The 27,274-nt window shown below is 40.1% G+C and overlaps 1 protein-coding gene across 6 annotated transcripts in view; it reads left to right on the top strand.

The window, feature by feature from the left end:
• The window catches only part of MTUS1 (microtubule associated scaffold protein 1), a 112,668-nt gene that overhangs the window by 50,211 nt on the left and 35,183 nt on the right, over positions 1-27,274 (top strand). For 5 of the 6 annotated variants that reach the window (XM_064272906.1, XM_064272907.1, XM_023551171.2 and 2 more), the window contains one exon: positions 552-590. In XM_064272906.1, the coding sequence (XP_064128976.1) occupies positions 552-590 (39 nt within the window). Of the gene's footprint in view, positions 1-551; positions 591-11,301; positions 11,614-27,274 lie in introns of those variants that run through there. The other variant, XM_003412322.4, reaches the window with a different exon arrangement.

Below are 27,274 nucleotides of genomic sequence, written 5' to 3'. Positions count from 1 at the left end.
TTTCGCGGCTCTGTACCTACTACCGCTCCTGGTTGCACTTTATATCCTGTCAGGTTGGAGAAAACGCTGAAGTGTTTTTTTCTTCCTAACTGAATAGCAAATGGACTAACACTTGGCAATTTCAGAAATCACACACTAGGGGATGTTTTTCACAAAGTCTGGCCTCATTTGCTCTGTCAACAGGGTAGCATTATGCTCTTAATAAATGCATGAGTTCAGTACTACTAAACTTTGAATTTCAGCTGTTCTTGACTGAAAAAGTACTGTGGTCTGTCCTGTTAAAACTGATCCTGTTTAATTTTTTAAAAGATGAATTCATATCACCCTTAAACTATCACTTTGATGATATTGGGAATACAATTTCAGATTTAGAATGTGCTTGATAAAAATCAATTGCATCTCAATGGTATTTCCTATCTGAAACCTAAAATTTAGTGGTTATTGGATTGTTTTTGAAAATAAAAAAACCCCTATTTCTAAGATGACTTGTTTTTGTGTGATGTTTCATATAAAACATGCATGTATTTTATAAATTTTTTTTTTCATTTTAGGTCCTTCAAGAAAAAATGTATTTACAGCTTTTAATGCAGGTAAGTAAGGACATTAAATTTGATGCGGAAGCAGAATCTTTCTTGCTGTAAAGTCATGTTACCATTACAAGCATTTAAATTTATTTGTAGTGGTTTTTCGTTGGTGTACTTACAGATAGAATGTCAGTTGTGTGGAATAAACATAACTGCTTATAATATGAGCCACACATAGCATTGAAACTTGTCAAGGATGATCAGCAAGCCATCTGATACATAAGAGGACATTTTATTAATAACAAATAATTTTAGCTTTTTTAAAAAATGATTCATTAGGGAATATACTTTTTTCAAGACAAGTGCTGTTTTAGAATTGGATGATCTCTAATTGCTAAGTATTCTCTGAAATCAGGCTGAAACACCTTTTAACAGTTTAGCGTCTCACTTTTTTATTCTTTTTCACACTTCTCTTGGACATGTTTGCATTTGTCTCTAAGACAGCTGGAAGCTTCACCTATTTGAAATACAACTGGGAATCAAAAAACTGTCTCCCGAGAAGCTGTAGAAGATTTCATAAAACGTATTCACTAAAATTCACACTCTTCATCTGTAGCTTCTCAGGTCCCCAGACCCTGCCTGCATTCTCTTATATACAGTTATAAAGCAGCTATTTGGCCTCTAAGTCAATTGCAGATTAGAACAGTAAATCAGAAGAGAGACAAGTAATGTTACGTCACACTGACTGCAGTTTACTCGTTCATTTTAACACCGTCAGGTGGTGAGGATACAGTGATGAGCCACAAACAAACAAGGACCTTGTCTTCAGGGAGCTTACTGTATGCCCAAAGAATTGTACACATAAACATGAAGTCACAGTTGTGACAAGTTCAAGGAAGGAGAACAATGTTCCTGTGAGAAACCTGGTAGAGAATGTGGCCTGGTGAGGGAAGCCTGGGCAGGAGACATACATTTATGAGCCCTCTGTGTATAGATAGTAGTTAAACCAAATAGGGTGGGTTACATTTTGTAGTGAGTAATCAGTGTCCTTGATGCCCCTAAGATGCGTTGTTTGCTCCATGTAATAAGGCAGGATAGAGTGAGGGATTTATATCACAATTGTTAATCTTTTTAAGTTGCTTAAAGCTTTTAACCTACAGAGGACTCAGCCATGCAGAATGATTTAAATTCTAAAGGTCCTCAGATAGCCTGGGTGTGGATATACATGTTATTAAAGCTTTTCTGATTTTAAAAAAAAAGGGTTCTATGCACATTGAAGTTTTTTTTTTTTAATTTATAGCACGTATTATTTTTCTCCTAATGTTTAGAAGAAAAAAGATAGCTAATGTTCTATAAAATGGCTTCGTTTATGTTAGAAAACCAGTTAGCCATTATCAGAAGGCTTATTCCTATTCCTTTTCAATACTTTTTATGTACTATTTTTTTAATTGGGATATCATTCACATATTACATAATTCACCCACTTAAAGTGTACAATGAAGTGAATTTTAGTGTATTCACAGATATGTGCTGCCATCACCAGAGTCAATTTTAGAACATGTCATTACCCCCAAATCCATCAGCAGTCACTCTGTTTCCCTCCGACCCCCCAGCCCACTAACCACTAATCTATCTCTGTCTAGATTTGCTTTTTCTGGACACTTCCTATAAATGGAATTGTGTAATACGCGGCCCTTTGTGACCGACTTCTTTCAGGTAGCATAACGTTTTCAAGGTTCATTTGTATTGTAGTGGGTGTCAGTACTTCTTTTCTTTGTGTTGCTGAATTGTATCCCGTTGTGTGGATAATGCAACAGTTCATGTATACATTCATCAGCTGAACGTTTGGGTTGTTTCCACCTTTTGGCTATTGCAAGTAATGCTTCTGTAAACATTCATATACAAGTTGTTGTGTGGACATATATTTTCATTTCTCTTGTGTGTATACCTAGAAATGGAATTTCTGGATCATGTAGTAACTCTATTCTATGTTTAATCATTTGAGAAACTGCCAGACTATTTTCCAAAGTGGTTACACCCATTTTACATTATCACCAGCAGTGTGTGAGAGTTCCAGTTTCTCCACAGCCTTGCCAACACTTGTTATTATCTGACTTTCGGATTAATGAGCACGAAGTAGTATGTCATTGTGATGTTGTACATTTCCCTGAGGACTAATGATGTCAAGTATTGTTTCATTCGCTTCTTGGCTATTAGTATATCCCCTTGGGACAAACTTCTATTCACATCTTTTGCCCAGTTTTAAATTAGGTTATTGAGTTAAAAGAGTTCTTTATATGTTCTAGAAACAAGTCTCTAATCAGATAATATGATTTGCAAAAATTCTCCCATTCTGTGGGTTGTTTTTTTCACTTTCTTGATGGTGTCCTTTGAAGCACAGACATTTTTAGTTTTGACAATGTCCACTTAATCTATTTTTTTCTCTTGTTTCTGCTTTTGGTGTCATATCTAAGAAATCATTGGCTAATCCAAAAAAAAAAAAAAAAATCCAAGGCTACAGAAATTTATGTCTGTGTTTTCTTCTAAGGGTTTTATAGTTTTAGCTTTTATACTTAGGTCTTTGATCCATTTTGAGTTAATTATTGTATATGGTGTGAGGTAGGGAGACCAACTGCATTCTTTTGCATGTGAATATCGACTTGCCCTAGCACCATTTGTTTAAAACACTATTCTTTCCCCAATGAAATGTCCTGGCACCCTTGTCAAAAATTAATTGACCATAAACGTTAGCATTTATTTCTGGACTCTCAATTCTATTCCATTTCTCTATGTGTCTAATCTTGCTAGCACTGCTCTGTCTTGATTATTGTAGCTGTATAGTAAGTTTTGAAATCAGGAAGTCTGTTTGAACTATTCTGAGTCCCTTGAATTTCCATATGAATTTTAAGATAAGTATCAATTTCTATAAAGAAGGCAGATGGGATTTCGATAGGGAGTGCATTGAATCTGTACATCAATTTTTGAAATATTGCCATCTTAACAATATTAAACCTTCTGACCCATGAACATGGGATGTCTTTCCATTTAGTTAGGTCTTCCTTAGTTTCTTTCAACAGTATTTTGTGGTTTTCAGAATATAAGTTTTACACTTTTTTTGCTAAATAATATTTCTCGTATGTGACTTTTCTATGATTTGGAAACTTGATATTGGTCACAGTAAAGGGGCTGGGAAATAAATTTATTAATATGCCCATTTTAATATAAATTAAGCATAAAACTTGGAAAGGTAGTATTAATTTATGTCTAAATTTATGATCATGTGAACTGTTAAAAACTATATTTCTTCTGACAGGCGTAGTACATAGTAATCCTCACTATATATCTCCTTTCTCTACTATAGAGAAAGACTTGGCATTAGGCATTTGTCCCTGTCAGTTTATTGGAGTGACATTGTGCCTTATTTCCGAAGCAAGTTCACTTATCAGTGACCTTTTACAAATGTGGATATCAGAATGGCATTTAACTCCTGATTAAGTTAGGAAAAAGATATTTAAAGTGCATCATATTCTGGTTTTGTTTGGCAAAGTCTGTAACCATGGAGTAGAAATAAGTACATGGCAGAGTTCTGGAATGCCTGTCTCCAATTCACCCTCAGCATTTTAACATACTTTTAATCAGTGCTCTAATACTTGCAGTGGAAAAAGATACATTTTAACAAGTCAACATTGCAGTTGAATCTAGATTACATGGTACGTCTCTGTGTTTTCCACAAATCATGAATATAACTTTTCAAGGTCCTTCAACTTGTTGGTTAACTGTCCTCATGACTTAAGACTAACCTGGTACTAAGATGAGTCTGCTGAGGAAAAGTCACTCTGTTCTGCTTTTAGAGGAATAACGTCCATGCTAAGAAATGGTGTCCAAACAGCTGGTGACTTTGGGTGTGTCATTTTACCTCTTGGATATTAGTTTTCTTTTTCGCATAATTGAAGAAGTTGAACTAGATGACCTCTAAGGTTTCTCCCTGACATAATAGTGACTGTAAATCACCTTGCTTGTCTTCATATTCTGCTGGTAAAGGGTCATATTTTACGTGCTGCAGAAGATATTGCCTCCACATGTGAACGTGTTCCTCTGTGCATTATACTGTAATATTGGCTTTGAGATAATTGTTTTTTTTTTTAGCAGCAAACATTTGTGAAAATTGCAACTGATCAATTTCATACCCTTTAATTTTAGTAAAATAATCACTTTTAATTAGTTTGTTAAATTCCAAAAAGTTCAGCATGTAGAGATTTAGAAATCACCCTTTAAGTTTTTATTAATTTGTGGTTTTAAATAAAATTCACATAATCTTATATCCTGTCTTATTACTTGTAATGGCGTTGCATTTAGCATATACAGCAATAGTTAACTAGTTCTCTTGAATAGTCAGTGTTTCAAACGTGGGGGAAGGTGGGTTACTTAGTAACCTTGTATCTTCCGTATCACATTCATAAATGATTCTGTGATGAATGTCTTTATAGTTAGGACTTTCAAAGACTGGAGAAACTTCTTGTGATGGGCTCTTGTAAGTAGTATCAATGAATCAAAGCGTATGCATATTAGTAGTCATTTGATTCAAATAACCAAGTTACTTTCCAAACGCTGTGCATCAGTTTCTGCCATGACTGAAAGCTTAAAAGAGTGCTGTCTTCCCCACAACCTGGCTGACACTGGGCATTATTTTTAAAATTGTTGACTAGTGCAGTAGTTAAAAATGGCACACCATTGATTCAGATATTTAAAAGAACTTCATTTCTCTTAAGACAGTGAAGAAGAACAGAAAGACAAGCTTTTGCAGCATTGGACATGGGCATAAATCTTGGCCTTGTCACTTTTTGTTGTGCCCTGGCCTTGGCCTCTCCAAGTCCCAAATTTCTCGTAATACGGGAATAATTTTGACCTCACAGAATTGTTGTATAAAACACTCTGAAATGATAGCTGCTCCTGCTGCTAGGGATGATGGTGGTAGTAATCCTCTCCACTGTTCGTATAATTCTAGTGGCTTGTTTTTAGAATTCTTTTCCAGGAAGTTGGATTGTTTTGATCCCTTAAAACAAACAAGAAAGACCACTTAAAGTCAAGAGCCATCCTCCTGGAGTCTAGCTGTTGTAATTTATTTACAGGCTACGATGCTACAAGATTCTAGCCAACACTGACTCTAAATAAAACTTGCCTTACTCTTGGTAAGGAAGATATCACACATACCACAGCGTACTATTATTACCTTGGCTCCGTGACACACTAAAGCTCTTTGGGATACCAGAGGCATCGGAGTTGTGTTTACCCAGCTCCCAGATTGCCTTACATAAGGTCATCAGTCTCAGGTGCCACAGTGTCTGTCCTGGAAAGGAAGAGAGACAAAGCCCCTTCCATGCCCACTTACGAGATACAGTGCAGGAGAGGTGCTTTCCGTGTTCCTGCTTCCCCCCTCTTTGGCAGGTCTTGGGACACGATGAAGTGTTGCAGACTTGCTCTGATGAGGCAATGTGCCATTGCCAGGGTTTCCTCTGGGGAGAGTAGAGATGAGCCTGTGTTTCATGTTCATCTATGGTTATCATAAATTTCCTCATGTACTTAGAAAAAGATGCTATTTTGATGTGTGGTAAATTTGGTGTTTCAAATGGCAGGGAGGCGGATTACTTAGTATCCTCGTTGAGACAGTGGCTGTCCTTTTGAAGGAGCTAGAGCCCTAGTTCACACACTACACCCTTATGTACGCCAGATGGATTCAAGTTTTAAACATAAAAATTAAAACAATAAAAGCACTAAGAATATAGACTTGCACAGAAAAGACCTCTCCAGGAGCACCGGTGTAAAAGGAGCAATAATTATGGCAACGAAAGCTCTAAACTTCCCCCTCTGTCAGAAATATCGTACACGTTGTTAACAAGCAAACAGCAGACTGGGGTAGCATCAGCAACTTGTTTACTCTGTATTCAACTCTTCCAAGTCAGCAAGAAAAAGAATACCACAACTGAAAAATAAATGGACAGACGTGAAAGAAGAAACACGGAGAGCCAAGAAACCTATGGAAAAAAGTTTATAAAATGCTAATGAAAGTAATGTGACATCATTTCTTCATATTTTTTTAATGGTGATGCTGGGTGTTGGAGAATGAGTGAAGGAGAGGCGAACACACATACTCTGCTGTTATTGTGTGCTGTGGAGCCGGTCCTGACTCACAGCAACCCTACAGCACACGGTAGAACTGCCCCATAGGGCTTCCTAGGCTGTGTTCTTTACAGAGGAGCCCTGGTGGCTTGGCTGCTAACTGAAGGGTTGGTGGTTTGAACCCACCAGCCGCTCCGTGGGAGAAGGATGTGGCGGGGTGCTTCCATACAGCTTTACAGCCCTGGAAGCCCTACGGGGCAGTTCTACTCTGTCCCCTAGGATTGCTATGACTCAGAATTGACTCGAGAGCAGTGAGTTTAGTTTGGTGTAGTCTTTATAGAAGCAGATCGCCAGGTCTTTTCTCCTGCAGAGCTGGTGGTGGGTTCGAACTGACGACCTTTCAGTTATCAGCTGAGTGCTCAACCATTGTGCCTCTGGGGCTCCTCACATACTTCTGTGGGGGTGTAAACTAGAGCAGCCTCTGTGGAAAGCACGTTAGTGACATAGGGCAAAAACCTTGTAACTACGAATTCTGTTTATCAGAACTGATTCCAGGGAAATAATTGATTTAGCAATTTATGGCTTTTCAGAATTTGAAATTGGGAAAAATTACAAATAGCCTGTATATTTTATGGTACTGGGTGTATATCTTACAGGAGTTATTTAAACGATGCCATGTTCATTGACGTTTTAATGACATTTTGAAGGTATTAATATAACGACATAGAATGTTGTTTAATCTTATGAAATGATAAGTGTGAAATTTTTTATTTTGGTAGGTTTATTAAGTTTACATTAAATTTAAAAGCAAGGTGCAGAGTAGCGGGAGGTATGTTGTTGTTGTTAGGTGCCGTCGAGTCGGTTCCGACTCACAGCGACCCTGTGTACAAGAGAATGAAACACTGCCTGGTCCTGCACCATCCTTACAATCCTTGTTCTGCTTGAGCTCATTGTTGCAGCCACTGTGTCAATCTACCTCATTGAGGGTCTTCCTCTTTTCTGCTGACCCTGTACTCTGCCAAGCATGATGTCCTTCTCCAGGGACTGACCCCTCCTGACAACATGTCCAAAGTACGTAAGATGCAGTCTCGCCATCCTTGCCTCTAAGGAACATTCTGGCTGCACTTCTTCCAAGACAGGTTTATTCCTTCTTTTGGTGGTCCATGGTATATTCAATATTCTTTGCGAACACCACAATTCAAAGGTGTCAATTCTTCAGTCTTCCTTATTCATTGTCCAGCTTTCACATGCATATGATGCGGTTGAAAATACCATGGCTTGGGTCACCTTAGTCTTCAAGGTGACATCTTTACTCTTCAACACTTTAAAAAGGTCCTTTGCAGCAAATTTACCCAGTGCAATACGTCTTTTGATTTCTTGACTGCTGCTTCCATGGATGTTGATTGTGGATCCAAGTAAAATGAAATCCTTGACAACTTCAATCTTTTCTCTGTTTATCATGATGTTGCTCACTGGTCCAGTTGTGAGGATATTTGTTTTCCTCATGTTGAGGTGCAATCCATACTGAAGGCTGTGGTCTTTGATCTTCATTAGTAAGTGCTTCAAGTCCTCTTCGCTTTCAGCAGGAAAGGTTGTGTCATCTGCATAACGCAGGTTGTTAATGAGTCTTCCTCCAATCCTGATGCCCCGTTCTTCTTCATATAGTCCAGGTTCTCGGATTATTTGCTCAGCATACAGATTGAATAGGTATGGTGAAAGAATACAACCCTGGTGCACACCTTCCCGGACCTTAAACCATACAGTATCCCCTTGCTCTGTTTGAATGACTGCCTCTTGGTCTATGTACAGGTTCCTCATAAGCACAATTAAGTATTCTGGAATTCCCATTCATCACAATGTTACCCATAATTTGTTATGATCCACACAGTTGAATGCCTTTGCATAGTCAATAAAACGCAGGTAAACATCCTTTAGGTATTCTCTGCTTTCAGCCAGGATCCATCTGACATCAGCAATGATATCCCCGGTTCTACGTCCTCTTCTGAAGCCAGCCTGAATTTCTGGCAGTTCCCTGTTGATATACTGCTGCAGCCATTTTTGAATGATCTTCAGCAAAATTTTGCTTGCGCGTGATATTAATGATATTGTTCTATAATTTCCACATTCGGTTGGATCACCTTTCTTGGGAATAGGCATAAGTATGGATCTCTTCCAGTCAGTTGGCCAGGAAGCTGTCTTCCATATTTCTTGGCATAGACGAGTGAGCACCTGCAGCGCTGCATCTGTTTGTTGAAACATCTCGATTAATATTCCATCAATCCCTGGAGCCTTATTGTGAGGTATAGAAAAATTTAATTTTCTGTTTTTTTTTCTTAAAAATATTCTATAATGAACATGTAATTTTTTTTTTTAAACGCTGTATGTAAGTATGGGAGAAAGATGTGGCAGTCTGCTTCTGTAAAGATCACAGCCTTGCAAGCCCTGTGGGGCAGTTCTACTCTGCCGTACAGGATTGCTATGAGTCGGAATCGACTCGATGGCAACAGGTTTGGTTTTTTTGGTCTTTTCCTTCTAGAAAGTATATATTATTAAAATAGATGTAACTGTATCATAAAAATAGTTGCTCCTTAATTGGTTATCTCAGTGAGTGAATATGTGCGAAGATTTTAAGACAGTGCCTGGCACACAGCAGGTGGTCTGGAGGAATTGGCTGTTATCGTCAGGGCGGCACCTTTGCTTTGGCGCCAGAGTGCCACCGGGGGGCAGACTATGTTAGGGAAATAATTGAAACTCAGCTTGTGCCAGTTCTTAGTTCTTTATTAAACCTTCCTACTTTGTGTGTGTGTGTGCTTTACTGTACCAACAACGACAACTGTGGTTGATTTTTGCCTTTTCTTTCTGACTGGCACTATTTCTCTTTATTCTTACAGCACCTTGCTCTGCTGTTAAAAAAAAAAAAATTTTAAACAAAATTTGCTTTTCATATGTGCCGTCTAGCTTAGTGTAGTTCAAGTAGAATTTTTAATGCATATGGTGAATTGGTGATTACATGCTAATGTCTTCTTTCGGGTATTCTAGGCTAAAGTATTGCCCCTTTGGTCAGGGTAATTTTAATTTAGATTTTACTTAACAAAACCCAAACTTCTGCCCTATGGGGTGGTGTTAGGTCTGTTTTTAACAATATCCACATTTGATTCTGTTCACCTGTTTATAATTTTAATGCTGATTGGTATTTAGGATTCTAAAGGTTTCTTTTGGGGACTTGTGGCAATGTTTTCAGTGAGTAGGATCTGGAAGGGAAAAATGTTGCTGTTTGTAATAATAATAATGGAGTGAAAAGGCAACACCTAAATGTAGCTTTTCTTGACTTTAATTCCTTGATTATTTGTGCTTCAGTTGCCATGGTGCAGTGTTTTTAGAAGACTAGTTGTCTCTGTAAGAACAAATTGTATCTTCCACACAGCTAGCCCTTCACAGGTTATTGGCTATGTCTTTCTTGTTGACAGCCTCTGAAATGATAGGCTAGCTGGTTGAGTCAAGAGGCAGGAGGAATAACTCAAATTTTCCTTTCCTGCCCATCTCCTTTCCTCTTCACCCTAAATGCTCTATAGAATGTCTAAAAGGATAACCGGTATCCACCCGTTGTAATAGAAGGATCATTTATAGTTAGCAATTTCTGCATTTATTTTTGTTACTGAGACTTACAGGAAATCTTGGGAACAGACATAGGCCATTTCTCACACATTGTTTTGCTGAACTTTTTAATACTAATAAAGGTTTTGGAGCCAGCTTCAATATACGGTGAGAATTTGGGTTATTCGAGTTTACTAGTTTTGGCTTTGCTTAAACGAGAGTATTGCTGGTGTAATTTTCTGATATCCATGTCATCATCTTTTATTTCTTTTTTTCCCTTTGCCGTTATATTTTTATATACTTTACAAACCACTCTACTGACATAAAAATTTAATAGCTACAGCAAGGAGGGCACATAACCTTCCCTCCCCACATTCCCTTTCTCAAGGTATCACTCTGAGGGATCATCCGGTTGTCTATAAATGCAATTGGTCACGGAGTGTAGTCTTTAGAACCCTGCCTATGTGATGGACTAGTTCTCATTCCTCTGCAGCTATGCTCTAGTAGAGAAATTGTTTATCCTTCTACTGTTGGTTATTTGTGAGGTCCCCAGCTCAGGAGTATTAAAGTTGAACTTTCATGTTTTATCGATCTGTCGTTAATAACATAGAACAGAAATTTTGTTAATATTGTAATTGGGCACATTTGTTCCTTGAAGCCATTTATTTTTTCAAGATACCAGATTTGTATATAGGTTTACGTATAAAATATCTGGGAAGAGATACTCAGTGTTATTAATATACATATAATAAAAATTTTTAAATTAGGACAGGAATTTCTTGAATGAAATCTAAATTTTTTTTCTAATCACTGAATAAACACGAGGCACCTGAAATAGCTAATTCCCCGTAACAGTCTGCCAAGTAGTTGCAGGATCCGTGACATAATTGGCTGTTACATAAAGCTCCTAAGACCACCCACTTCTCCTCCCCTTTCCCATTTACCATGGGAACCATAACAGCCCCATAAGCATGGGCAGTGTGATGTCATCCCGAGGCTGCTACTCTCTGGATGCTGAGAGGAGATTCTCTTCAGAGGAAAAGCCTTGTTTTGACAACACCTGGGAGCGAAAACAGAAGCCGGGAATACTTGCACAGCTCTGGGGTTTTTTCCCCCTTTCGTGTCTGTGAGGTGGAATGCCATTTGCTGTGTAGGCTATGTTTCTTGCTCTCTGAGATTCTTGAGTTTGAAAAGACAGTATGTGATAGTCCCCGGACGTTGTTTCTTCGCTGAATTCTCCCCACCTGCTCTGAAGACATGCTGTTGTCTCTCAAGCTCTCCTTATCCACCATCCACGTACGACTGACTGCCAAAGGCTTGCTTCGAAATCTCCGGCTCCCTTCAGGGTTCCGGAAAAGCACGGTCATTTTTCACACAGGTTGGTCTTGCCTGGATCTCTACGTAGTGTTGCCTGGGGAAAGCTTGGTTAGCTCTGCAGCTGTTTAGTGGAGTTTTCCAGAGGAGATGGATATTTGGGGGGAAAGAAAACTCCCGAATGGGAGAACTAGGCTTGTGTAAAATTCAGTGCAGTGTTTTCTGTTACTTTCATCCCAGGAGTGAATACTTGCATGTTTGCAACCAGATGTGAGCTGCGTTTGTCTTGCAAAATTGTTACCTCGCTGCTCCCTAGCTCTTTTATCTGATGCAAACCGATCTGTGAAAATCAACACCTGTTAAATTGCATTGTAATTTCCAGCGCTTTTCAAAATAGCACACATGCCCATGAAGAAGAGTGTTTCTCTTTCCCTGAAAGGAAGAGAGAAAATGGAAGGATTTCTGTCATTTTTCATTATATAGTTTCTCACTGAGATTCTGAGAGGTCATTTAAATATACCGAAAGATCCAGTATTCGAAACAGTTCTGGAATAAATCACCCTCATGGCTGTGGAGAGGTAATAAGTGAACCAGAAGTTTTGTTTTCCAGTCTTCATAGTGAAAATTCTTAGGCTCACAGAGGACTGACTGCCTCTGATGTTTATGTTCATCTCTGCTTTCTTATTTTGTGTACCTGAGGTGGAAATAAACTCAGTGTATTTGTTTAGGCATATGCAAACCTGCCTGGCCCCCTTCAGGGAGTTCAGTTGCCCCTCTTGCTGTATACAGATGATATTTACAACTGTGGTAAATTAAGGTGATTTTATTCTGTGGAGGCCAGGATGCTGTCATGTTTGCTTTTGGCTGATTCCTGTTGACTGTAATAGGATTGCTTTGCCAGGATGTAGATGGAGGATATTTTTTTTTTTGTTTTTGTTTCATGTGCGTGCCAGCCCTTACACATCTTGTTTTTCACTTGGCTCGCCTCTGGCCCTAGTGAATTTTTTTTTTTTTTTAGCCAACTGTTTTCAGTTTTCCCAGAAGCATCTCCCTCCTCTGTGGGATAATTCTCATTTTTTTCCAGCACCTCTTCTTCGTGTTTCATAACTCCCCTTGACCTGTCATTTGAGTCTGCCAGCCTTTCCCTCTGGGTCTGAGCTGACAGCTGAAGGTAAATGCGGTAAGCTGGGAGACACACACGGACGCTGCCTTCCTCTCCCGGCCGAAGTGCCACCATGACTCTTTCAACCTGAAAAAATAAAAATGTGAAAAATAAGTAGATGAATAAAAGGGTGCCCTGTGTTTGGAATAATTCATATTATCTAAAATAGCGCTATAGGGTCACTGTCAGAACCGACCTAACAACTACGACAGCAACAACAGAGCACTAAATAGCTTCTACTTTTAACTAGTTTTTTTTTTTTATTATTATTATTTTTTAAATAATATAATGCATGCTCTTAGTTGAAAGAAAATCAAACAGTGCAGAAGGTTGTCCAACTCCAAGGAAGCCTTTTTCTTCCCCAGGCCCCTTGCCGTCTTCTTGGAGGCAGCTACTCACCTGGTTTATGTGTATACTTTTAGTAATTTTCTAATCATATAGAAGCCTATGTAAGTCTTTTATATTCTTTTTTGTTATACACAGATGGAAACATACTGTATATATGGTTCTTTGCCTTTTTAAAGTTTTAATATCTCTTAAATTTTTGTAACATTTATGTACCGTCTCCTTTTTAACAGTCATGTAACATCTCAGGCTGGGGTGAACCGTGATATATTTAACCAGTCCTCTGTTGGTGGCCATTTCAGGTTGTTTGCCATATCTTCATGAGAGACATAGCTTTCCAAGGCAGCTTAAGCCACAGAAGCAAAGGTCTTATTACCAGAATTTGGTTAGTAGTGATATTTTAGGTACATTATATTTTTTGAGTTAATATAAAAATGTTTTGAAACAATTACTTGATTACAGTCTAAATTTTTAGAACTAGCATATGCTTAAGGGTGATCTGGTCTAACTTATTTTACAACAGGAAGTCCAAGGGCCACAGAGGCTAGTTAAGTTTCCTAAGGGCATACAGTAAGTGGCAGAGATGGGACGTAAACCTGGGGCCTTGGATTAGAATTTTTGGTTTACGGATTTTCCTGGCTGTGGATTTTTCCGTAATTCTGTTAGACTGAGTGAATCGTAGTCATGGAGAAAAAATACTGTGTGTGGGAAGCATTTAAAAATTCTGTAAAGAATGTAATTGGATTTATCCCCAGGAAGAATCTTTTGTGAGCCTTATCCATGTTGTATAATTTTAAGGCCTGAGAGGTCTTCCAATAAAACAGATGTTAAAGCCATCACAATATTCTTATATGTGTGGGCAGTAAGCAGTAACTTTATTAGTATTCTTAATTAAAGAAGGTAAAACCCTTAATGGCAGTGGTGTTGATCTAGATTCCAAGAATCCTGGGTTGTAGCTATGGTTCTGCTAGTAACTGAATGAATAGCCTTGATCACTCAACCTCACTGGGCTACAAAATAAGGGATTTAGATGAGATGACCTCCAGAACCCTTTACCCTCAAATCCATAAATTTTCTGGCTGCAGGTTAAAAAAAAAAAAAAAAAAAAAAAAACCTGGGTATATTATTGATACTGCAGATTCCTCTTGTGTGAACCAGTTCTCTCTCTCTGCCTCCCAAACTGAGCATATTCTCCTGGTTTACCTTCTTCTCTTCATGGCGCCATATTGGATCTTGGAACCTCAGTCACCTTCGGATCATTATTCCTGCTCATTTATCCATAGCCAGGTAGTTGTAATATTCTAAGACTCTTTCCTTTGGAATTGCAGTTTGTTTTTACCCCCTGCCACTGCCCGGGTTCAGACTTTATTAAGTTGAAATATTTGAAATTCCTCTTCTTAAACTAAAAAACCTGGTCAAGTGTCAGCAATTTTGTGTCATTCAGCCTAATACTTGGGTTTATTTGGGGATTTTTTTATTTGGTCTGTGCTGCCAGCCTTTTACCTGCTTCCAAACTTTCACGTTGTAGGATTGATTCTTTCATTTCATAAATAGGTATTTATTAGACATGTACTTTGTGTCAGGCACAGTGCTAGATGCTGAAAGTACAGCCAGGACTAAGTCAGACGTGGCTCTTGTCCTCACACGCCCCACTGTTGAATAGAGGGAGACAGATACAGAACATAAAGTGATCATGGTAAGACATACACTACCTGCCCAGGCAGCCGTTAACCAAAAGGTCGGCGGTTCGAATCCACCAGCCGCTCTTTGGAAACCATATCGGGCAGTTCTACTCTGCCCTGTAGGGTTGCTATGAGTCAGAATCGACTCGATGGCAACGGGTTTGGTTGGTTTTTAGTCTTTGTAGCACAGGCAGGTAAAAGAGGGAATAGAGTCGTATTATAGCAGCTACTACAGATAAAAGTTATTTCTCAAAAGCTAATATTAGCCTCTTATAAATGAAGGGGGTGTATTATTTATTTAACAAGTTGAATCTTGCGACAAATCTTGCTCTTTCTTTCCTCTGTTACGATATGAATGTTTTTCAGTAATGATGACCTATTTCGTAAATTTCGTAATTAAATGCTTTCAAGTTCCTTTGTTGTTTGGGCATATGAAGATGATAAACTTTGATCTCTCAGGTAAATTAATTTTTGGTTATAAAATAATTCATTGAGAAAATGTTCTCAAATGTGATTTTTATATATTAAAATATGTTAATAAAAAGGATATTAATATTTTATTAATAGTTCATTTATGTTGAGTAGCCAATTTATGTGTCGTTAAAGTGACAGAAAATAAACTTTAATTGCTCTTATGTTTCTCTCACTATACAACATAGAAGTCAATGAAGATATTTTAGAAAACTACCATAAAAACTCATATATATGTGTATATATATGTATTTTACGGTATGTGTTTATATTATATGCACACTCCTCACTATTTGACATTGTTATTATGTGAAAGACCTAGTTATTATGTGAAAATCGGCATTATGTAAAAATGGAGGATGACTACATCATTACATAACTGCCAAACCACTGAGAATCATGGCCCAGCCAAGATGACACATAACTTTAACCATCACGGCCAGCGTTACCCTCACCTTGGACTTTGGCATTCATTACTAGCAGACACATGTCATTAGTATGCAAAATAGTCAGATGGTAGATTTTTTTACTGTTGTTGTAAATGTAAAATATCAGATAATGAGATAGTCAATAAGTGAGTAGGTGTGTGTGTGTGTGTGTGCATACACACAAGGAGTCCTGGTTTCGCAGTGGTTAAGCACTCAGCTGTTAACTGAAAGGTTAGTGGTTTGAACCTGCCAGCAGCTCCGCGGGAGAAAAGACGTGGCAATCTGCTCCTGTATGGATTTCAGACTAGGAAACCCTATGGAGCAGTTCTGCCTGTCCTATAGGCTTGCTATAGGGTCACTTTGAGTCAGCACACGACAGAAACAAAACACACACACATATTTGTTAGATTTTGTATGTAAAAAGATGAACAATTCAATCATCGGTAGAATACAAAAGAAATGAAAAGGACCAAAATGAAGAATAACAGAGGTGGCCTTCGCTGGGCCACTCTTTTATTTCACTCTGAATCTTTTCAGCGTCCTTGAAAGCAACCTTGGTGATTCTGTGGGCCTCTTAACACATTGGTAAGCATTTACTAAGTCTCGGTGTTGTGAATGATGTTACCCTAAAAACGTTTCGTCGTAGATCGACGCTAAGTTCCTGTAGCTATGGAGGCCTTACAGCTATGCCTTTGCTTTTACATGAAAATGTGCCCATCTATAACTGTGCATTGGCGAAGTGGTTAAGAGCTCGGCTGCTAACCAGTACGTCAGCAGTTGAAATCCACCAGCCACTCCTTGGAAACGCTGTCGGGCAGTTCTGCTCTGGCCCTATTACAGGGTTGAAATGAGTTGGAATTGACTTGACAGCAGTGGATTTGTTTTGTTTGTTTTAAAAGACAGTGAAGTGTTTAATGAATTTTCATTCATACTAGATAATATTGTAAGTTTTCAAAAGTTAGATGTTAAAAGAGACAAATGGTTTCACAGTATGTCTGAATCTCAAAGGCTGCAGATAGCTACAGTTTCACTGCTCCAAAGTGTGTTGTAATGTAGTATCTATTTCCACATAGATAAATGGGAACGAAGGGCAGTGTTTTTCCTCGGGAGAAACAGCAAGCTGTATATGGGAAGTTCTTATTAAATTAGAATAATTGGAATATTATTCTTGTTAATTGAGTTTTAGTAGGGAATTGCCCTATAAATGAAATAACATATATTATGATACGTTTTTTGCTCTAAAGTATTTTTTGGAGCCACAAAGAATATTTTATTTTGCGCATGCACACGTTACTTGTTTTAATAGGTTAAGAAAGCAGGTGTGGTTTTAAGCGTGTTCAGAATTGAGCGTCATTTTACTGTGTCTGTCTTAGGTGATGCTTTGGATTATTTCAGCACACGAGGGTCCTTTTTGTGAACGTCACTGGTTACACTGGGGAAGTCGAGGCCAATAGAGCTTTCCTTTGGGTGAAGGATTTGCCTTTTTTATATTGCTCCTGGGTTAGCTGGCTTTTAGGCACATCTTTCTTAAGTTGCTTTGCCCTAACGCTTAGTATTTTGAGAATGACATTCTCTTTTTATTTATTGTTTATATTATAAAACCAAAAAAACCAAACTGGTTGCTGTCAATTCCAACTCCTAGCAGCCACATAGGGTTTCCAAGGAGCAGCTGGTGGATTCAAACTGCCGACCTTTTGGTTAGCGGCCATGACTCTTAACCCCTGTGCCAGCAGGCCTCCGCATTGTTTATATTATAGACAGTCCTAATGCTGAATGTTTTAACTGGCTACGTTAGTTTGTGTTTCCATTGTAAGATCATGCATTGTCTTCAATATACAATAATAAGATTTTTTTTTAACCTACTTTAGTGCATATTTGAGATTTTTCCCCCACTTAGGTCCTATGTCTACACGTTCCTTGATTTAGGCACGCTGCTTTGCTGGAGGCCCTGTTTGACAAAGACCATGTGATGGCGACCTGGCTGCAGGGGTAGGGATACCATCTGTGGCTATGGAGCACTGACCCACAGTGGGGACATCCCCTGAGCTGGCCCCCTTAGGATGTGACAATCACAGAAGAGGCAGCATTTAAGTTTAGAAACAGTAAGTGCACTAGGAGCAGGCACCGCAAGTAGAAAGGCCTTGCAGAAAGTGTCTTCTTATTTTGGAATCAGTTCTTAGGGACAGAATGTTATCCTTGGTACTGTAGTCATTCACGTGTTAAATTAAAAAGGACACCTTATTGATACATGTTGTCATTATTGAAATAAAACTGCTTAGTGTAAGCAGGCATTGTGATACTGAACAGTTTTTTAGGTACCTGGTAAATCACATTGATCAGTAAGACAAAAGCAAAAGTCAGTTTTTCCCCCCACCGTTAGCCACATGAAGGGTAATGTTTAGTATTTTAGGAAGAAGAAAGCCAACGCAGGTGTCTGCTGGCTTGTGAGATGGCACCCCCTAACATAAGTGAGATCTCGGTGATGTATGTTATTCATTTCCTTAGGCACTGAGACAAGACCTAGCCAACTGATGTGACCAAGTATGATAACAAAAGGTACTTCTTTCCTAATAGAAGTTAAAATAAACATTCAGAATTTCTTTCCTACTAAAATTGATGTTTTAATGAAAATTTTTGTTTGCTGTGTGATTGGAATAAAAATAACTTCATTCAGTATCTCCAGAATATTTAATGTACAGGTCTAAAGTTGTGTTCCTTGCAGATTTTTGTGTGTGTGTGGTTCCATTTTTATGGCATTCTCTTTTAGGCTCAAAACAAATCCATAAACTTCTCATGTTTTAAGATGGACTTTTAGTTTATTTAAAAATCTCATCTAATTGAGGAAGATAATACCTTCTTAAAAGTACTTTTGAATTTCAACATCCTGAGAGTGAATCCTTATTAACTTTTTTTTGTGGTTAGTAGTCCATGTTAGGTGCATGAGAACATGAGAAATGTGTATGTGTGTGTGTTAAAAAAAAAAAAAAAAAGTGTTTCTTTTTTCCCCTGCTAGCTACCTGGAAAACACAGTCAAGTTTGGACTGCTCTCTAAATGAAAAATATGTAAGCATAAATATCCTGAAACGGGAGTTTTTTAATGACTATACCTTCTGTTCGCTCATGTGTTTATTATAAAAAAGAAAAATCCTTCTGCATATAACCTAATACATTGCAGCAAATTTTAGCAGTGTAGTACTGTAAAGCTTTAAGTGCTAAGTTGTCTTAAAGCCCTCCCAAAGAATTGGCTTCACTAATTTTAAAATTCGAAACGATGTTCGTGGAACTTGAAATGCTCCATATTAACGAAATGCCAGTCTGTCTAGAAATAGAAAAATACCATATGTGGCTCTTAAATTACAATTAAGTCTTTTACAATAAATAATGAAAAGGACAGTAGAAAGGCATTATATAAATTTAAACTAATAATGGATGACATGACTGCTATTTTTAAAAGCATTTTGCTAAGACTGTACGGGTCACCATGGGTTCACCGTTACATCGATGCCCATAGAGATGTGTGTTAATACGCTGGTATGGCAGGCTCCATACTCAGGACAATGGAGAATAAAGAGCTGCTCCTCAGGAAAAATAAATGGCAAGCGGTTAAATTTGGCATGCGTACAGGGCAGTAGAAATATGTAGAACAAAATTCAAATTCACAAAAAAAGACCAAGCTTACAGGTCTGACAGAGACTGGAGGAACCCCTGAGGCTCTGGCCACCTGGACGCCCTGCTGACTCAGAACTGAGGCCACTCCTGAAGTCCGCCTTTCAGCCAAAGGTTAGGCTTATAAAACAAACAATAACACACATGAGGGACATGCTTCTTCGTTCAGCCAAGTATAGGAGACAAATGGACAACACCTGCCCAAAAGCTAGGTGTGAAGGGACTGGAAAACTGGATGTATAGACACAGGGATCCCGGGATGTAAAGGGAAAGGGGGAGAGTGTTGACACATTGCGGGATTGAACCAATGTCACAAAACAATTTGCGTATGAATTTTTGAATGAGAAACTAATTTGCCCTGTGTAAACTTTGACCTAAAGTACAACACAATTTTAAAAAATGGCATTCTTTATGGAGCCAGGTGAGTTTAGAACAGACTATTTTTGGAGACACCAGAGCCGAGTGTTAGGGGGTGTCATAACGCCTCCTCAGCCCATCCTGCACCAGACTCCCTCTTACCCCCCTTCCCATGATCTAATCTGCTTTTCTTTATGTTATTTCCTGCCTGGAAACCCCTGACTCATCCTGGATCCCTCCTGATCCAGCTGATTACTAAAGTCCTCCTGCTCTGCCTCAGAAACACCTTCTTCTGTTCATGCCTATTCTCCCTGCTGCCGACCTGGGCAGTTACAGTAGCCTCCCTCCTGGTCCCCCTGCTTCCGGTCTTGCCCCTTCAGACCTTCTTTCACAGGGTCCCCAGTCCCCTGCTCGGCTCTGTTCTCTGCTGCCTACAGGAAGCTTCCAGCCGCTGCATGTTACTCTAACGTCAGAAGGCTGGCTTGGTGAGACCGCGGAATCCAGGGGCCCTTGAGCTTCTGAGCCTTCGCATTCGCGATCTTTCGTGCCTGGGACGCCCTTACTCTGCATGTCCCCTGTTCATCTCCCGTGAGATGTGCAAATGTTGATGCAGCTCCGTCTCTGGGAAGCCTTGCTTACTGCTTCGCCTCTGGGTGTCTCTCTGTCCATCCATCTGTAGTCCCATCTCATTGTGTACATAACTCCATGAGCTACTTACCAAACTGCTTTGTCGTTGTTGATGGCCTTTTTCTGCCTTCGCTGCACAAAAGTTCCTTGACGGTGAGGACCAAGGCGTTGGGAAGACATGCAGCAGACATGTACAGAATGAACAGTGTCTGTTGGGTGATCGTTTCATACCTGGATACTCACTCGTATTGGAAATGGCATGGCCTAATAATTTGCATTTTAATGCTTTTTGCTTTTCTTTGTGGGATATCCCAGAATAAGCACCCGTCACCAAACGCTGAGCAAACGCTGACAGAACTTGTGTAGAGATGAGTGCCCATTTTAGGGCTTTTGGTTGTGCAGGCTCCGGTAAGGCAGAAAGAAGGGAATCGGCTCTCTGTCCAGGCTGCTGGTAGAGATTCAGAGAACCCCCAGAACCCGCACTTCATCACCTAAGCTTTATTACCCCACAGACATCAGTTTTCCCTGCAGTACCTAGTGAACAGCATGTGCGCCTTGAAATTCACACGTGACAGACGTTTCAGCAGAGATACTTAGTGTCTTCCTGTCTTGCTGTACGTTGTTGTTGTTAGGTGCCATCGAGTGGATTTCGACTCATGGCAACCCCATGTGATAAAGTGCAACTGCCCGATAGGGTTTCCTAGGCTGTAGTCTTTATGGGAGCAGATTGCCAGGTCTTTTTTTTGCAGAGCCTCTGGGTGGGTTCGAACGCCAACCTTTCAATTAACAGCCAAGCACTTAACCGTTGCCACCACCGGGGTTTGTCCCCATACATACCACCCTTTGATTTGTGCCCCTCTCCTGTCCTCCACAGCTCCAGGGCAGGCCCATCCCTTCAAAGCAAAGCCATCACGGGCTCCACTGGGAGAAATCGCCAAGACACTTGCCCCCTGCTTCTTCTGCCAAAGTTTCCTTTATCAAAATAAGGAATGTTGCTTCCCATGACCTTTCCCAGTGCCCTAATGATAAATAATAGTGAGATTTTATTTTGATTATTTCAACTTCTGTATTTTCCCTGTTCTTTCTTAAAATTTTTTTTTTCCTGAGCTGTTCTGCAATTATGAAACTAGTACTATATTTGCAAACACTGTGTGAAGGCCCAGTAACTTTTCTTCATTGTATAAAACAATACTAAAACAAAACCAAAAATATCTCATTTCAGGTTCTATATTGTGAGAAACACAGCGACTTAGACTGCACCTGCCTGCCTGTTTTTCCCTACAGGGTTTTGGTGCCCTAACAAGCTGGGGTGTAGCAGGCTGCAGTGTCTCTGCGTGGTGCAAACGGTTAACCACTCAACTACTAACCAAAAGGTTGGCGGTTTGAAACCATGCAGAGGTGCCTCAGAAGGAAAGCCTGGCCTGGCTGTCTTAGGTCACAGCCATGAAAACCCTGTGGAGCAGTTCTGCTGTAACCCATGTGAGGTCACCATGAGTCGGAATCGACTCAGCAGTCACTGAGGACGAACACTGGGCCACCTACAGGAAGATCACGGTTGCCTGAAGGGCAAGGACTTCCAGAGTTCACTGAGACATCAGGCAGTCCCCATTCTGTCCCATGTCATCTCAGGGACCTGCCTGTATGTTCAAGGTCCAGATTTCTGGGTCCTTGTTACGATATAAAGCTCTGCAAAGGGCATCAGCAGTTTCCTCCTGGTCTGTTCACTGATTTGGGAACAAAGACCTGGACTTGATATTTTCAGAAGATTCCCAAAGATTATGAAATCAGGTCCTGACCAACTAGTCTACCTACCTTTTTTTTTTTTTCTCTCTTTTCAGTTCTAAGTTCTTCCACAGGAATTTGAGGCACCCTGGAATACACACATGATAATTAAAACTGTTGAAATAGAAAGACCAGGTGATGGAAGGGAAGACGGGGAACCTCTCCACTGCTGCTCCTACCGCCCTGATGGAGCTGCCTTCTCGTCTTGCCTGAATACTGTAGTCGTCTCCAGACTACTCTGCCATGTCTTATTTTTGCAAACATCTCACCCCCACCTCCACCAGTTATTGATCTATAAAATACACATGATCCTGTGCAAAGCCTTCCGTGGCTCCCCATTGCTCCTAGGATCAAGATCCAAGTCCTTCCCACAGCTCACAAGGTCTTGTATCTCCTCCTGCTTGTCGTGTGTGTGTGTGTGTGCGTGTGTGTGTGATTTAGGTGAAAGTTTACAGAGCAAATTAGTTTCTCATTAAACAGTTAATACATAAATTGCTTTGTGACATTGGTTGCCAACCCCGTGATGTGTCAACACTCTCCCCTTCTCCATCCCAGGTTCCCTGTTTCCATTCGTCCAGTTTTCCTGTCCCTTTCTGCCTTCTCGACTTTGCTTTTGGGCTGTTGTGCCCATTAGTCTCGTATACATGACTGAACTACAAAGCACGTCGCCCATGTGTGGTGTTGTTGGCCCTGTAAAAACCAAAACCAAACCTGTTGCCGTCAAGTTGATTCCAACTCATAGAGACCATATAGGACTGAGTAGAACTGCTTCATAGGGTTTCCAAGGAGTGGCTGGCAGATTCAAACTGCCGACCTTGTGGCTAGCAGCCGAGCTCTTAACCACCGTGCCACCAGGTCTGTCTAATCAGTAGTGACTTCACAACTGAGTGAAAAGGGTGTCTGGGGGCCTTACTCTCGGTGTTTCTCCAGTCTGGTCTTTTTTTTTTTTTTTTTTGGTGAGTTTGAATTTCATTCTACATTTTTCTCCTGCTCTGTCTGAAACCCTCTGTTGTGATGCCTGTCAGATCCCTGTCCCCCTCACTCCCAGCATCCAGTTACAAGCGGTCGTTCAGTGTCACAAATAAGCCACACGTCTCCCTGCTTCAAAACCTGTGTGTGGCTGCTTCCTCTGCCGGGGGGCCTATTTGCCCTCACCCCCAGCTCCCCACTTGCATGGTTTTCATCTCAACCCCTCATTCATTCTTTAGATCTCAACTCACACTTCATTACTGTGAGGCAGCTTCCCCAGACTCCCAGGTTAGGCTTTCTGCTGAGTTCTCTCATGGTCCCTTGAACCCTTTTGATGGTATGCTCTCCACAGATGGTAATTACGTATCTGATTTTTTTCATTTGAGTATCCACCCCAGTTCCCTGACTGTGCTGCAGACTCCGTTGTCCCAGGGATGTCTGCTTTGTGCGTTATCATATCTCAAGCACCTAAAACAGTGCCCAGAACATAGTAGGTTTTGGTAAATACTAGGTGAGTGAATGAGTAGGGCAATGAGTGTATTTAAAAAAAAAGGCAACTTAGTTACTAGGTTTTGTGTTTAGTGGAGCCCTGGTGACACAGTGGTTAAGAGCTCGGCAGTTAACCAAATTGTCAGCAGTTTAAATCCGCCTTGAAAGCCCTTTGAGGCAGTTCTACTCTGTCCTACAGGGTTGCTATGAGTTGGAATCAACTCGATGGCAATGGCTTTTTTGTGTTTAATTTTATGAAAGCCAGGGCAAACTCTCCTGGTTGGTAGTTCCTGCCTTTAGCTTGATTTTAATAATTTGTAAGCCAGCAGATTCAGTAAATGAATCCTTGTCTTCCCTTAGCATAGTGTGTCTGCAGCAGCTAGCACATGATAGCGGTCAGCCCTGTCTTAATGACTAAGTCTTTCTCTCAAAAGATTCTTTTTAGTTGTGAGCTGGAGATCTGTATTCCTAAGTGTCATGAGCCATCCAGTTACTTTCTTTACAAAAATGATGAATAAATTCATTAAGCTAGCTTTAAATGTTATTAAGGAGACTCGTGAGTAGAAAGAACAGCAGTAGCAAGCAAACAGTGTCATGCAGTTGTTTTTCAAGTCATCACACGTCTCTTAGTCAGGACTTAAACTCCTGTGATGGAGGGTCAGTTCCTTAGAAAAAGTCATAGGAAGACTGGCTCAGAAATGATAGTGGTAATTACCAGTATCATTGGTAATTGAGAAACATCTGAATCTGTGTAGAAGTCAACATTCTGTCGTAAGGTTGCTGGTTAAATTGAGTCTTTCAAGTTGGAACATGTCCTAATAATAGGCATAATAAACAAGATATTTTATACTTTTAAATAAACCAAACAAACCCGTTGGCTTCAAGTCAATTCTGACTCACAGTGACCCTATAAGACAGAGTAAAACTGCCCAATAGGGTTTCCAAGGAACGACTGGTGGATTTGAACTGCCGACCTTTTGGTTAGCAGCCGAGCTCTTAACCACTGTGCTACCAGGGCTCCATACTTTTAAATACGGCTGCAATATCAAAACTGTAGAATGGTAGTAAGCAGAACATGAGCACAAATTTTGGTTCATATAATAATGTTAATTTCATGTGAATAATGAATCCTGTAGGATTTAAGGGAAACCATTGCTTTTTTTAGTACAGTAAAACCTGAGAAAGTGAGAACCTTGTAAGGCAGAGACCTGTCAGAGAAGGAAAATGCAAATATTTTCCACCAAATAAAAAGCGATAGCAAAGTGGTGACTGCACCCTGTCAAAGGCAGAAAACTTGTGAGACCTGGAAAACAAGGCAGTCCCGTAGAGTTCCGGCTCTCACAGGCTTCACCGTAGCCGTGTTTCTGATCACTAGGGCTGTGAGTATCATTAGAGATTTTTGCATCATCTCTGATTTCCATTTGAGCAGGACTGAGGAGGAGAAGATACTCAAACTGGGTCAGCAGCCATCATGTGGTACAGTTTGTCCTTAGGGTTCGCAGTATATGGAGCAGAAAACTGAGGTATTAACACACTTTCCCAGCTCTGGGTGGAGGACAGTCTGTTAGTTTATTTGCTCTTTTGTTAAAATTTGAAGACATGTACTCTTGGAATATTGACATATCAATTTTTCTTTCCTCCTTAATTTTAAATCTTTTCGGACTCTTCACATACAAGTAAAACCCGTGTTACCAAGATTCCTCAAGGAAGAAACCCGACTGACTATGTTTTCTTAGTGGTTAAGTGCTCAGGAATTATTTTAACAACATTTAAAAAATACATTTATTTACTTTTCAATTTTTGAATAGGTTAAGCATTTTACGCCCATGGTTAGAAAGTGCAAAAAATAATCAGAACGCCTTTCATCTGTCTCGTTCTTATTCCCTTCCCCCAAAAGGAAAACCTTGTTTGTACCTTCAAATCTGTTCTATAATAATTTTTTATGTGTTTGTCTTAGTCATCTAGTGCTCCTATAGCAGAAATACCACACGTGGATGGCTTTAACAAGGAGAAATTTGTTGTCTCACAGTCCAATTTCAAGGCGTCAGCTCCTGGGGAAGGCTTTCTCTCTCTGTTGGCTCCGGAGGAAAGTCATTGCCATTGGTCTTCCCTTGGACTAGGAGCTTCTCTGCACAGGAACCTGGGGTCCAAAGGACGCTCTCTGCTACTGATGCTGCTTTCTTGGTGGTATGAGGTCTCCAACTCTCTGCTTGCTTCTTTCCTTTTATCTGAGAGAAGCAGCAGCCTGGTGTCTAGGCAGCTTACGTTTTACTGAAGCAGTCACCTTCCTGCCCCTGCTTCTGTGGTTTGTTACTTCATTGCCGATGAAGGGGACACAGCAACAGGGAAAGTACAAATGAAAAAGCAGCTAAGAACTACGAGCCTTGCATGGTAGGAATGCAGTCAGACTTGGGCAGTTGATGCTCTTCAGGGTGTTTATGCAGGTTTATCAAAATGGAGAATTATCATCGAATAAAATAACGAGATCATGACTGAATGTATTAAAGTAACATTTGTTAAGTTCTTGCAGGAATATTCTTGTTACGTACTGTGTCATGTTTCCCCTTCCCGGAGTGTACTGGAATGCGTGCCCATGAAGGTTTAGGAAACAGCACAGACTGAGTCAGAGGCCAAGGCCCTTCACGTCTTTGGCCTCACTTTCTGTAACTAGGTTATCAAAAACAAACAAACAAATCTTCTGCTGCTGAATTTATTCCAACTCACAGCGACCCTACAGGACACAGTAGAACTGCCCCATAGGGCTTCCAGGGAGCAACTGGTGGATTCAAACCGCACACCTTTTGTTTAGCAGCCGAACACTTCTTGTTAGGTGCCATCGAGTCAGTTCCAACTCATAGCAACCCTGTTTACAACAGAACGAAACACTGCCCGGTCCTGCACCATCCTCACGATCATTGCTGTGTTTAAGCCCATTGTCACAGCCACTGTGTCAAGCCATCTCACTAAGGGTCTTCTTTTTCGCTGACCCTCTACTTTACCAAGCATGATGTCCTTCTCCAGGGACTGATCCTTTCTGATAACATGTCCAAAGTAATGTGAGATGTAGTCTTGCCATCCTTGCTTCTAAGGAGCATTCTGGTTGTACTTCTTCCAAGACAGATTTGTTCCTTCTTCTGAAAGTCCATGGTATACCCAATATTCTTTGCCAGCACCATATTTCAAAAGGCATCTATTTTTCTTTGGTTTTCCTTATTCATCGTCCAGCTTTCGCATGCATATGAGGCAATTGAAAACACCAAGGCTTGGGTCAGGCCCACCGTAGTCTTCAAGGTGACATCTTTGCTTTTTAACACTTTAAAGAGGTCTTTTACAGCAGATGGTGAATGCTTGACCACCGCAAAAGAGAGTAAAAGTGAGAGCCCACCATCAATAGTAAAACACTATGTCATTACTGTCGTTAGGTACCGTGGAATCGCTTCCGACTCCTAGCGACCCTGTATACGACAGAACAAAACACTGCCTGGTCCTGCACCATCCTCACAATCGTTGCTATGCTTGAGTGCATTGTTGCAGCCACTGTGTTAATCCATCTCATCGAAGGTCTTCCTCTTTTTTACTGACCCTCTACTTTACCAAGCATGATGTCCTTCTCCAGGGACTAGTTCCTGTAATTACTAGTAAGTGTTATGTGACAGAATTTCTAGCAACATTTCAGGAGATGACATAAAATCAAGGAATAATAATCTTACAGGTATGTTGACAGATTGTCAAATATTCAGATTATTT

This window comes from Loxodonta africana, chromosome 19 (genome assembly GCF_030014295.1).
Source record: "Loxodonta africana isolate mLoxAfr1 chromosome 19, mLoxAfr1.hap2, whole genome shotgun sequence".
NCBI lineage: Eukaryota > Metazoa > Chordata > Mammalia > Proboscidea > Elephantidae > Loxodonta > Loxodonta africana.
The sequence above is the reverse complement of the archived record's forward strand: the minus strand, read 5'-3'. Positions and strand labels throughout refer to the sequence as shown.